Source organism: Condylura cristata, unplaced genomic scaffold, assembly GCF_000260355.1.
Source record: "Condylura cristata isolate star-nosed mole 26May11 unplaced genomic scaffold, ConCri1.0 scaffold00016, whole genome shotgun sequence".
Taxonomy (NCBI): domain Eukaryota; kingdom Metazoa; phylum Chordata; class Mammalia; order Eulipotyphla; family Talpidae; genus Condylura; species Condylura cristata.
This window is the reverse complement of record NW_004567117.1, coordinates 9,417,058-9,429,457: the sequence shown is the minus strand read 5'-3', so window position 1 is coordinate 9,429,457 and position 12,400 is coordinate 9,417,058. Positions and strand designations below refer to the sequence as shown.

The following is a 12,400-nucleotide window of genomic DNA, read 5'->3' as shown; positions in this document are numbered from 1 at the left end:
AAATTAGTTTCTCATTCTACTAAACATAAATTATAGAGAAAGCTGAAAAGTAATCACTGAATATCTGATATCTTAGAATTTGCTAATTTAACTTAATCCATCTTTCCTTTCAGAAGCTTAAGTAAAAACAAATTGATTCAATGTCTGAGCATGATAAAGATGAAAAAATATAAATAATGCACATATATTCCTGATTTAATTTTCAATATTATTGTATATTGTTGCTTTATTTTATAAATGAGGAAATTGAGACTAACTTGCATGATACTTTTAGAAAGTGATGGGGACAGATTTTTATTCATGAACACCTGATTATGATTTTTGACCTTTCCACTGTACCAGAAAAGTTTGATAGTCATTAGGGCAATAAAGTCATTTACTGAAGGATATCATTTAAAGTAGTTATCTTTATGTATCTGATGAGTAGACAATTATTGTCTTACAATAAAGTCCCATGATATGTTTATACTTGTAAACATTTTTTTCTAGTAAAGCTTTTTGTCAACTTCAACTACAATTGAATATAATCAACTCAATAGACTTTGTGGTAGTCAAAAATTTTAACTAAGTCAGTCTTAAAGAGTTTTGGGGTTTTTAATTCCTATCTATAGCAAAGTGCAATTGATTCTCCACTTTTTAGTAACCATCCAAAATAATTTGGTAACCAATTATTATAAAGAAGACAGGAGGTTGAGGAAGTAGAGGGGAAAGGAGAGAAACGATAAATCTTTTTTCACTGGTTTTCTCTCATCTTTTTAATTAAAAATTTAAAATCTAACAGTGTAATAAAATTATTCTTTTATCAGGTTTTGCTTGAAAATGTATTTCCTTTGATATTTTCATAATGAATAGGTCAGTGGTCAACTTCTGAAAATTACACAGACTACATGAAGTAGGGAAAGAGCAAGAAGCATTTTAAACCAACAAGATAATGTAAATAATCAGTGACTAGTCACACTTAGCCAAGTATGATAGAGCTCTGTGTTAGTTCTATGTAGAATAGTAGAGAACTAAAAATAGAGAAACTAAATTACAGCCAGCGATAAATCTCAGCACCTAAGGCAAGTTCTATTTCCACTGAAGTCATCCTAATATATAACTTTTAGGAATTTGTTAGAAATGAGTATGTCATGCTATTTCACTGTTATCTAGTTATTAATCATTTCTATGAGAGGCTTATTTACAACAATATAATTGACTATAAAATTAATGTTTATTCTAATTGATGATGGTACCATATGTGAATATAACAAATTCTCATGGTTTCCTAAGTACTCAACTAATAATTACATTATTTGATATGAGTTTTAATGCTGCTTAAAATATTTTTATCTTTTCAAGTCTATTCCGGTGATTAATGGAAGAGAACTACAACATCCTCTCATTGTTCAACTTTGTGATGAGTGGGATAATCCAGCACCTGTACCACAGGTTAAAATAAGCCTCATAAAGCCTAACTATTTAAAAGTAAGTTTAAATATCCTTAAATAATTTTCACTTATAATTCTGGGTTTCATTTTCATGACAGTGTCTTTGGTATCACATCACTTCCGTATTAAAAAGAAAGTCTTATTCACTGCTTCATTACTGCTTAATTTATATCAGATGAAAGATTTTTCATGATTATTTTGAGAAAGTCAAGTTCATAGTGTAAAGATGCATTCATCTGTGTAACGAAAGAATATCGCACAATTATGGCTGCTTGAGTGTTTTCCTATACAGTACAGTTTGATTTCAGATTAGGGTGAATAGGTAACATTGACAGGTAGATGCAGTTTTAAATATCTATAAAGATGCAGTGTCATTCAGTATGAATTAAGCAAAAAAGAATTTCTGTGAGTCCCTGTCCTTTGCTTACCTTACGGAGGGTTAACAGGACCTAAGCATAGCGACTAGACATATAATGGATTGTATACTAGGGAACAGGGCATGAGTAACCATGACTATATTACTTTTAACATCAGAAATAGTGCTTAAGTTTCAAAAATTGCAAGAATAGGAACAGCTGCTTATGTGAATATTTTGATATCCATAACTTATGATCTGGTGGGAACTCTGGTGTAAATTGGAGGCCCTCATACAAGGGGATAGGGAGAAACTACAGGTCTCTTGCCTAGCCATATTTTTGTTTTGTAAATATGTATTTAGTTTTTAGATTTATTTATTTTTAATTGAAATACTATTTGCATACTCTCATCAGGTATTCCCGCCATAGAGCAGTCACCACAAGTCACCCACAGTGCACCACCATAGTCCATTGTTTTTCCTTCCTTCTTAGTTCTTACTCTTCTAGTGCTCTTTGCTTTAGTTCTATAGTCAGCTGTTAGCGGTTAGTTTTTTAAGTTGGTCATTTATCTGACTCTTAGTTACTTTATAATCATGTATTAGGGATACCACCTGGTATTTTTCCTTGTCCTTCTGATTTATTTCACTTAGCACTCTTGAAAGCTTCACTATTAAATGTCTTGGTCTCATTTTATTTAGGTACACCAGGGTACTTTTAGCTTCCTGGGTTAATCCATTTATTTCCTTACCTAGGTTTGGTAAGTTTTTCCTCCATTATTTCTTTAAATACCTTTTTCATTCCCTTCTCTCTCTCCTTCACCTGCTATCTCTGTTATTTTTTATGTTGCTTTTTCGAATAATTCTCAGTGTGTTTCTTCATTATTTTTACTTTTCTTCACTCCTTCCTTCTTGCCTGGGTTCTTTGTACTCTGCATCTTCAGCTATGCTGACTCATTGTTCCACTTGCTCCTTTCTACTTCCACAACTTTCTATTGACTTTCTTTTTTAATCCTGAAACTTCATTTTTATCTTAGAGCTTCATCTTCTTTATTCATTGATTCCTAAAGACATCCGTTTCTCTGAGTTTTGTTAATTTTTTCCCATTTCTTTGAAATTATCATTGCTGTCCTAAGCTATCTATTAGGGAGAACATTTCTTCCATGTCTTTGAAGTTGGATTTTGGAGATACATTCTGTCTCTGTGTTGTATTATTCCCTTAGGAATAGTGTTACTTTTTGTTGGTTTTTTTCCTTCACTCATTATTAGCTTTGGAATCTAAGTGCTGTATGTGGGGCTTTCCTCTGGGTGTGATTTCTCCCCCCAACAGTCTAGAGGTCTCGTTTGTTTGAAAGAGGGATGTTTTACAGGCATTTGCAAGGCCTTAGCCTTTTCTGGGTGAGTGCTGATGGGTTTTATGGGAGGTCACAGGCTTTTGGCCAGTCTGAGCAGGACCTGTCAGGTCTTGTGAATGGTCATGAGGCCTCTGACTGTCCAAACATTTTCCCTGGTATGTGCCCAGGGTCTTACTTCTCTGAGTGGGCACCATCAGAACTCGCAGAAGTTCACAAGACATCTGGCCAATGTGACAGGTACTGACAGGGTTTGTGAGAGGTTGCAAATGCCTAGCTATATTTTGACACACTTCCTATTGCTTAGTGAAGGAGGTTAATTTGTCCTGGTCAGGTTGTTCCCAGGCATACAGAAAAAATTCCTGGGTTTATATTCAGGCAAATCTGAGTAACCCTTCACTTTTATTATATAATCTTAGTGAATGAAAGCAGTATATAGTATTATAAATATATCTTATCTTGAAATGAATCCATTAGTTCATTAAGACTACAAATAGGATTACTAGGAGCTGACAAATGTGATTTGTGATCACATGAACTTGTTTTCACAGTAATTGGAGTCAGAGTTCCTAAGCCTATCAGAAAAAGACTATGATAGTGCTACTGCATAGCGTGAATTAGAAGCTACCTTTTCTTGCTTAGCAACAAGAATTATGGACCCAGTTGGGAGAAGTACTTGAAGAAAAGGGAGTGAGAGAAATGAATCAGACAAGAAATATAGGACTTTATTCTACCATTTCAACCATTCCTCATTTCTAGTTCACTAGCTATTGCTTTTTTTGTCTGCCTGAACCTTGATTGCCAGCTCTTTAGGTTCCATTCAGCAGAGGTGGGTATTAGGGTGTAGGAGAAAGTGTATTTTCACCTACTACAGTCTACAAATTCACTTTTGTTCTTTTTACTTGTTTCTAGGAAAGTGATTATTTTCTATTGTAATAGAATCATATGCTTGTGATTCTAGTTTTAGAGAAGCTTTTACAAAAATCTGAAACACTTCTAACCAGTGATTAATATGGCAGTGCTCCTTAATTGCTTGAAAATAAAGTTTCATTGTCATTATAAAGATAGTATTGCAGCAAAGCTTTAAGAAGCAAATCTGACTAAATATAAAGATGAAGTAACGATAGATGTGTGAGTATGATGCCGTGACATTAGTATACATTTATATTTATATCTCCTACAGCCCCATTCCTAGCCTCTACATATCTTAGTTTTGAAATATATCTTCAGTGTTTATTTAACTGAATTTCATTTATCAGTGTACTTGAAACAGTGAACACAGATTTTTTTCACCTTGACAACAAAGATACTACCTTCTAGTTTAGTTGGTCAAGGTTATTATCCTTTAGGTTATGTGGTTACATATTTATTATTTCAACTAGCTCAAATTAGGAAATTTTAAGTCTTTTAGAAGTGTGTGGAGATATAACTTAAATAGTAATATAGGAAAAGAATTTGATCTCTAGAATTTTCTAATTGTTTTTTTATGTTTTTTTAGCTCACTTCTTCAAATCAACAGCACAAAACAGATGAAAGGGGCAAGGCTAATTTGGGAGTATTTATTGTTTATGCCCCTAGGTAAGAACCAAAAATTTTATAGTTATTAGTATTATAGATGATTTTTCTTATTGTTTGATTAATTAAATGTAATAATTAACTTTCTGTGTAATGTTTGTCAGAAATTGGAAATGAATAGGAGTTGAGACATTTCCTAAATGAGTTAATCTTTGTATAAATTTTCTCAGAAATTTTAGGTTATTATTAACGTAATTTGAATCTTAATCCCTTTTTATTTTCCTTGTTAGAGGAGAACATACTATGCAGGTTAGAGCCACCTATAACAAGAATAATATAGATGGACCTGTAATTAAGTTAATGATTCTTCCGGATCCTGAAAAACCTATTCATCTCAATGTTAAATATGACAAAGATGCTTCCTTTTTAGCAGGGGATGTTTTCACTGGTGAGTATTTAATAGTTAAAATGAATTTGTAATGATAACTTGTTATTTATGTTAATGGAATAAATTTTTTATTCTAGGTGTTCAAGGTGGTAAAAGAGCAAATATATAATAGCAATTTAAATGGCAAAGAAAGTACATTTGGCTGAGCTGTCTTCTTCCCCCCACCCCTCACATACTGTATTTCTTTAACAGTCAAGAATGAACTGAAAGTTCACATAGAAACTGATAGCCTGAAGTGTTTCAGTTTGTGTTTGTTCATTCACTGAATTGTGAAATTTCTGCAAAAGAAATACAAACTGTTGAATGGAGAAACTGTAGGATTATGCTCTTGCAAGTATGTTGGGATATTATCTTAAAGAAAACAGAACCAGGTTTTTTGAAATTTTTTTTGGATGGAAATGCAACACAGAAGAATTCATTGTTAAAGATAAGAAATAAGAAATATTTACTAAATACCTGCTGCATCCATAAACTAACTACACGAGGTTTTAAGCCCCAATGATGGATATGATAGCTTTCATTGAGTTCAGTATAGTATAGGATACAATCAAGTAAGCAGATAACTTAAGTATATATAGATTGACAGGTGCCAAGTCACTAGAAAAAAGTGTTTATTGAAAATACTTCTGTTTTCTTTAATGGATTATTTCCTAAAAGCAGTGAAAGAAACAGACAAAAAAGTTTAGATTCAATAAGTAACAGTATTGTGAAGGCCCATGTCAGGTAAGGTGTGATCTCTGACCAGTGCACTGAATATCAAAGTGAAGAAATACAATAAAGCACAGGTAAATGATACAAGTAGCTGTGACTTAAGGTAGCCAAATGCCTTCTCATCTAATTAATGACAGCATGTATGAATGAAATTTCCACTGTCCCTGTTACCACAGCTAAGGGACCAGAAAACAAAACAATTTTTAATATCTGAGCTACATTTATGTAATAGTAGCTTTTACTCAGATTTAAATCTGTTTGGGGAGATAACACCTATTTTAAAATCATTACAAGTGCAAATGAATGTTACAGATGACAACGATAAAGAGAATATTGTATGTAATAATAGTTATTATACTGAAAAATCATGAAAGTAAACATTTTGGAATACATAAGACAAATGGACTTGGAACCAGTTGAACTAGTTCTAAGTTGTCTAATAAGTTGTTTGGTCTTGCATTCTATAGAACTTAGCACATGACAGACTATAAAAATAGGACAAGGAATAGCAAAAATTATTTGTTAGATTTTTGAGGGGCGATTAGCACTTGAGAATTGGTGTCATGATTAGTAAGTTTTACGGACAAATTGTTGGGGAATGGCTTATTAAAGAAATTTTATTGACTTCATCAGAATTTTATTAACACTGAAACAAGATGTACAATTTAAGACATGCATGTTTAACCAACTCCATTAGTTGAACATGAAAGAAAATAATTATTTTAATGTTCACTGACAGATTTTCTGATTACTGTTATTTCTGAAGATGACAGTATCATTAAAAATATTAATCCAGCACGTATTTCCATGAAAATGTGGAAGCTGTCTAACAGTGGAAAGTGTCCACCAGCAAATGTGAGTCATTTAAAGCACTTTAGAAGTTAAAAATAGCTTTTACATGTAACTTAAAATTTAATGTGAAAATGCATTGTGTACATACTGGAGAACTAAAAATTAACCCACTTTGGCTTTAAAAAATAACCAGAGCATATTCTTCAAAATTAAGTATGATTGCTGAAAAGAGTGTATTGATTGCTGAAAATTACTTTGTAATTTTCTTAAACTTCTAAGATATTTTACACTTTAAAATTATCTTGTCTCAGGGACAATAACACAAGCAAAAAAAAAAAACACTTATCACTAAGAGCAAAGGAGATGAAGAGATGATTCATAGATGACAAGGTTAAGAAGGAAGGTAGAATAGTAAGAGCAGCTTGTGGATGATAACCAGTATATAGTCCAAATTGTATAGTACAAACCACATGATACTTATGATACTTAAAATTTTCTTTTCTTTTCTTTTTAATTTATTTATTTATGCATACAGAACTGGGATACAGGCCAGAGGTGCAGGGGTGGTGAGAGGATTCACCAAGGACAGAGTGGGGAGCAGAACAGGCAGATTGACAGGATACACTGGTCAGGGGAGCAGCAGCTGGGCCAGAAGAGTTCTGCTGCACCATGTGGGTCAGCTCCCTGGCCAGGAATTGAACTTGTGCTACAGTGGCTTTGGAGAGCTTCGTAATGCGATGCTTTAGTCTGTCGCACCACCAGGGAGAGCCCAGATACTTAAAATTTTCTAATAGCCAATTAAAAATTTTTAAAAGGCAAAATTAATTTTATTGTAGTTTAACCTAAGATATATATAAAAATTATCATTCAGCCTATACCTAATATTTAAATTTGTTAATGAGATTTTGCATTTTTAAAATCTTACTAAGTCTCTTCAAAATTTGTTACATATTTTACACTTACACCACATGTTGATTTGGATCACCATATTTCAACATGTAGCCGCATGTAGTTGTTGGCTACCATTTTGGGCTTATTTTAAATCCACGCTGGATTCATTTTAAATGAAAAGTAAATCTAATTAGAAACCAAGTCTTAAACTATATCACGGGTTTCCGATTTAGTAATGTCTTTCAAGATGTGTGGTTTATTTTAATCATGTTTTAAAGAACTACCTACTTTCATTTATAACATTAGTCCCATCAAACTGCTTTACCTTAAAGCTATGTCACCAACATGTAGATCTTTTGTGTACCCTTTAATAAAGGTATGCCTTTCCACTAGTCTCGCTATTGTTTCTTGCACTCATTGTAAAGATAGAAGAGTGTTTGTAAATCCAGATAATGATCTGTATTCACATTTGGGGAAGATATTAAAAGTTTTCATCCTAAATATACCATGTTAAATGTTGTTTTTCACTCTCCCCTTCTCTTCTACTTCCCCTTCTAGGCAGAAACATTTAGTTGTAATAAAATAAAAGATAATGACAAGGAAGATGGCTGCTTTTACTTCAGGTATTTCTCTCATTACTTCTTGATATATACATACATATATACCAACACAAAGTGAATTAGCCATGGCATTATTCACTGACTCATCTAGGGAAAAATAATTTATAATTGAATGTAAAATGACAGTATCTTAATTTTTTAGCAGGAAAGATTTTGAGAAAATATATTTTGCTTGTGTGTAAGCTTTTCTTTTTACCTGAAAATATTTTTATTCCTCCACCATTCTTGAAGGATTTTTTTTCTGAATGTGATATTCTAAGATGCAATTTCTCTCTAGCACTTTCACACTAACCAATATACCATTATTTCTGTTAGGAAGTTAACTGTCAATTGTTATCTTGAAAAGTAATTTTCCCTCTTACTTGGTTACTTCGAATTTTATTGTGATCTGCCTTTCCATGGACTACTCAGTTTATCCTGCTTGGTTTTCACAGATTTTGTCATCTTTGTTCACTTTTGAAAAATTATCACCACTTAATTCAGCAAATGCTGCTTCTATGTCCTTTTTTTCCCTTTTCTTCTAGCAATAGTCTCTTTAGTATTCTCTGTGTCTTACCCTTTTTATTTGCCATTCTTTTGTCTTCATTTTAGAGGCTATCTTTTGAACTATTAACCGATTTCTATTCAGTAGTACCTACTTGTCCGTTAAATCCATCTTTGAATTATCGATTTCTGTTCTGTTTAGTTCATTTTGTTTAATGTCCAGTCTCTGTTGAAATTCTCAGTACTGCCTTTCATTACCTGAGTAGTAGTCTTACAGTTTATTAAAATACTGTCTAGAGTGTCTTGCATTGTGTTTTGATTGTCTCTTCCATTGGTATTCATTCTAGTTCTTTTGCTTCTTCATGTAACTGGGGTTTGTTTTGTTTTTAATGGTATATTTTATTTATGAATATTTATAGAAACAACTTGAGTTCTAAAATGTTATATTTATCCAAATAAATTCACATCATTCTCTCTTGTCAGTTGTCTTGAACACACTAGTAGTCTGTCCAGTTCAGGAAATTTCGATGACTCAAACTTGTGTTTTCCTTGGAGCCTGTCTTTTTTAGGTCTACTTCTATTATTATGATATGCTTCCAGGAACAAGCAGCCTTAAATGAAACTTAGATCTCTCAAGTCTTTTTTTTAATATAGTTGTCTTTATGAAGAAGGTTTTTGGCCTTTTAGAAGTATAAGTCTTAGTTGTTACTAAAACTTTGCTAAGAATTATCCTCTCAAAGAATACAGGAAAAGGTTAAGTAATTTTCTCCAAGGTTTTGTATATATTATAGTCCTATATTTTCAATTCAGATAAGCCTTTGGTTTAATTATTATTATTGTTGTTGTTGTTGTTATTATTATGTATTGCAATAATTTGAGAATATTAATGACCTGTAAAAGCCACCTTAGAGATCATGAACCAAATTGCACATATCAGGCCCATTATGCCATTGACTATCATTTCTACTTTCTTTGTGGTTAACTGTGACCAAAACAAGCAAGTAAGTGTCTCTTATACTTTGATTTCTGTAACGTTTAATTAAATCAAAGCAAATTTTTATATGTATGAAATAAAATATTTGATAATACTTGCATAAAAAACACAGCATCATAAAAACATAAAGATATTCTTTAATTTTGAAATATAAAATTGAGTGGAAGTTTATGATATGGAGATGAAGCAAAATTAACTTGATATGAAATTCACAACTTTTGTTTATTGCTTTATCAACTTTATGATCCCACTAAACCTTTTCCCTGTCCTGACCCTGATTTCTGGACATTTTCTGCTCAGGTTAGAAGGACCTGGGATTAAACTGAATATTTAATATTGCAAGGAATATTTGTTAAATATAGGTGAATGTAGTAATGGTAATTCTCTTATTTCCCTTTTATCAGAAATAAAAATGTTTAAGCTATGAATTCCTTTACCCCTTTATTTACAAGTTTTCAATAATCTTTTTCTTTCTTTCTAATTTAGGGATAAAGCGATTCCTAACAAAGTGGGGACATATTGTATCCAGTTTAGTTTTATGATGGATAAAGCAAATATTCTTAACAGTGAACAGGTTTGCTTATTCTCTTAGCTTTACATTTTCTCACTTGATTATGGAATGAAATGTTTTGTATTAAAGTAAATTAGTTACTAGGTATAAAGTATAAATACAATTTTAAGGAATATTAGAAAAGAATATTCTTAAACATGTTGACTAATATGATCTGATACATAAATTACATATCTCTCTGAGATATATATATGATATCAAAGACTCAATTAGTAAACATGATGTAGATCAGTGGAGTGGTAGCTCCTATAAATATATGTGAAATTCTTAAATTAGTAACATTCAGGTTCTAGTTTAATTTTAACATGCTTTATACCCCCATTCAATATTGTTAATATACTAAATTGTTTTTAATTACCTGCTGTTCATATGTGGTCTGTGAAGTTGTTAGAGGGTACTTTGAAAAATTAATCTGGTACATCTTTTTTAAAAAGATGAATGGAAATACATTTTAGAAGGTAATGTTTCATTTAATTTAGAATGTTCTGTTTTATCTCTTACTGTTAAATGCTAAGTCATTACTTTGTGCTAATCAGCATGCTTCCTTTGTTTAAGATTATAGTTGATGTTTTACCTAATCAACCTATGAAGTTAGTTCCTGAAATTCAGCCAGCTACACCAGCTGTTTCAAATGTTCGCTCAGTTGCTAGCAGGACCTTGGTCAGAGATTTACATCTTCATATCACGGTAATGTTTGTTTACTTCCAAACTGACAAAAGGTAGCAAGAAAAATAATTTCTAGTTTAAGCATATAAAATAGTTAATGTAGAATCACATCTTGATTATTTGGTTATAGGGCAAATTTGTGCATATAAATGAAATATTTATAAGCATTTTGTATTTAAATGCAAATAGAAATTGTATAGTGTACACAAAATAAATCTATATATACTAAGTAAAACTGCCTAAAAAATGAGAAGTTATGCTAATTACCTGTATTCCCTTTCCCATGTATGTTGTATGAAGTAAGTTCATTTCTCAATGACCATTTCACAGAGGGTACAGAAAAAGGTAACAGTATTAAAGATACCTACTATAACAACTGATCATAATGAGCTCCTAAGAGCTTCTGATTACCTGGAGGTTAAACAGCATAAGCATGTAAAATTTAGTGCTGGTATTTCACCTATACAGAAAGTTTTACTGTTGGGATACTAGCTTGAGAATTAAATTATATCCTTGGACTAAAATATCTGTTATATTTTAATATTGGGGGCCTCATTAATCGATTTTATATTTATTTGTACATGCCCTTCTCTGGATCTAACCTTATTTTAATTCATTATTTCACCTTATTTACTTCAAGGATGACTACAACAATCAGACTGGAATTGATTTAGTTGGCACTGTAATAGCTACCATCAAAGGTTCTAACGAGGAAGACACAGATACTCCACTTTTCATTGGGAAAGTTAGAACACTTGAATTTCCTTTTGTGAAAGGCTCAGCTGAAATAACGGTATTTTTTTTTTCTTTTTTCTTTTTTTTTTTTTTTTTTGGTCATTTGTTAGATACCAGGGTATCATTTACAGTTGTAAATAAGGGGGTTGCTATATTTAATAGTATAAACCACAATATTTCAATAGTTTTCTTTTTTGTATGTGTAGCTATGACGCTGTTTTTTAATTAAAGCATTAAATTAGAAGTCAGCTGAAATATTTTATGAATGAACCCAGGATCATTATGATTAACAAGACCCTCTTTTTCTCTACGACTGCTTTTTCTGATTCTCATTATTTTTAGCTTCAGTGATAATATATTTACATTTCATTTAACACCCAGCATTCTGTGAAGAGAAGCAAAATAGAACTTACCCCAGGTAAAACATATGCATATCTAAAAAATATAGTAATGTTTTATCATCGTTACTTATTTTGTTCCTGAAAATGGAAATAGTTTTACTTGTCTAAAAAATAGAAGGCCTCCTGCTGACACAGAGGTTAAAGTCTCAGCACTATAGGCTGTCATAGGCCTCTGGCAGCATGGATTGGATGCCGGACCATCTTGCCTGCTGTTCCCCTCAGCAGTATGTTTCAATAGATATACCTGTTCTGCTCCCCACTCTGTCTCTGGTGAATCCTCTCACCTCCCAGATCTCTTGCTTGCACCCCAGGTTATGTATATATAAATAAGGAAATAAATCTTTAAAAAAAAAAATACATGGTACAAGAACTTCAGAAATAATCACTATATTCACCTTTCAGAGGTGACAGTGATTATTCATATTAGTGATAACCATCC

The 12,400-nt window shown here is 31.9% G+C and overlaps 1 protein-coding gene across 1 annotated transcript in view; it reads left to right on the top strand.

Moving 5' to 3' along the window:
- SMCHD1 (structural maintenance of chromosomes flexible hinge domain containing 1) overlaps positions 1–12,400 on the top strand; it is a 123,967-nt gene that overhangs the window by 80,507 nt on the left and 31,060 nt on the right. The window contains exons 30-37 of the mRNA XM_004683766.2: positions 1,342–1,467; positions 4,633–4,712; positions 4,940–5,097; positions 6,548–6,663; positions 8,050–8,114; positions 10,075–10,162; positions 10,715–10,846; positions 11,466–11,618. Coding sequence (XP_004683823.1) covers positions 1,342–1,467; positions 4,633–4,712; positions 4,940–5,097; positions 6,548–6,663; positions 8,050–8,114; positions 10,075–10,162; positions 10,715–10,846; positions 11,466–11,618 — 918 coding nt within the window. The remainder of the gene's footprint in view (positions 1–1,341; positions 1,468–4,632; positions 4,713–4,939; positions 5,098–6,547; positions 6,664–8,049; positions 8,115–10,074; positions 10,163–10,714; positions 10,847–11,465; positions 11,619–12,400) is intronic.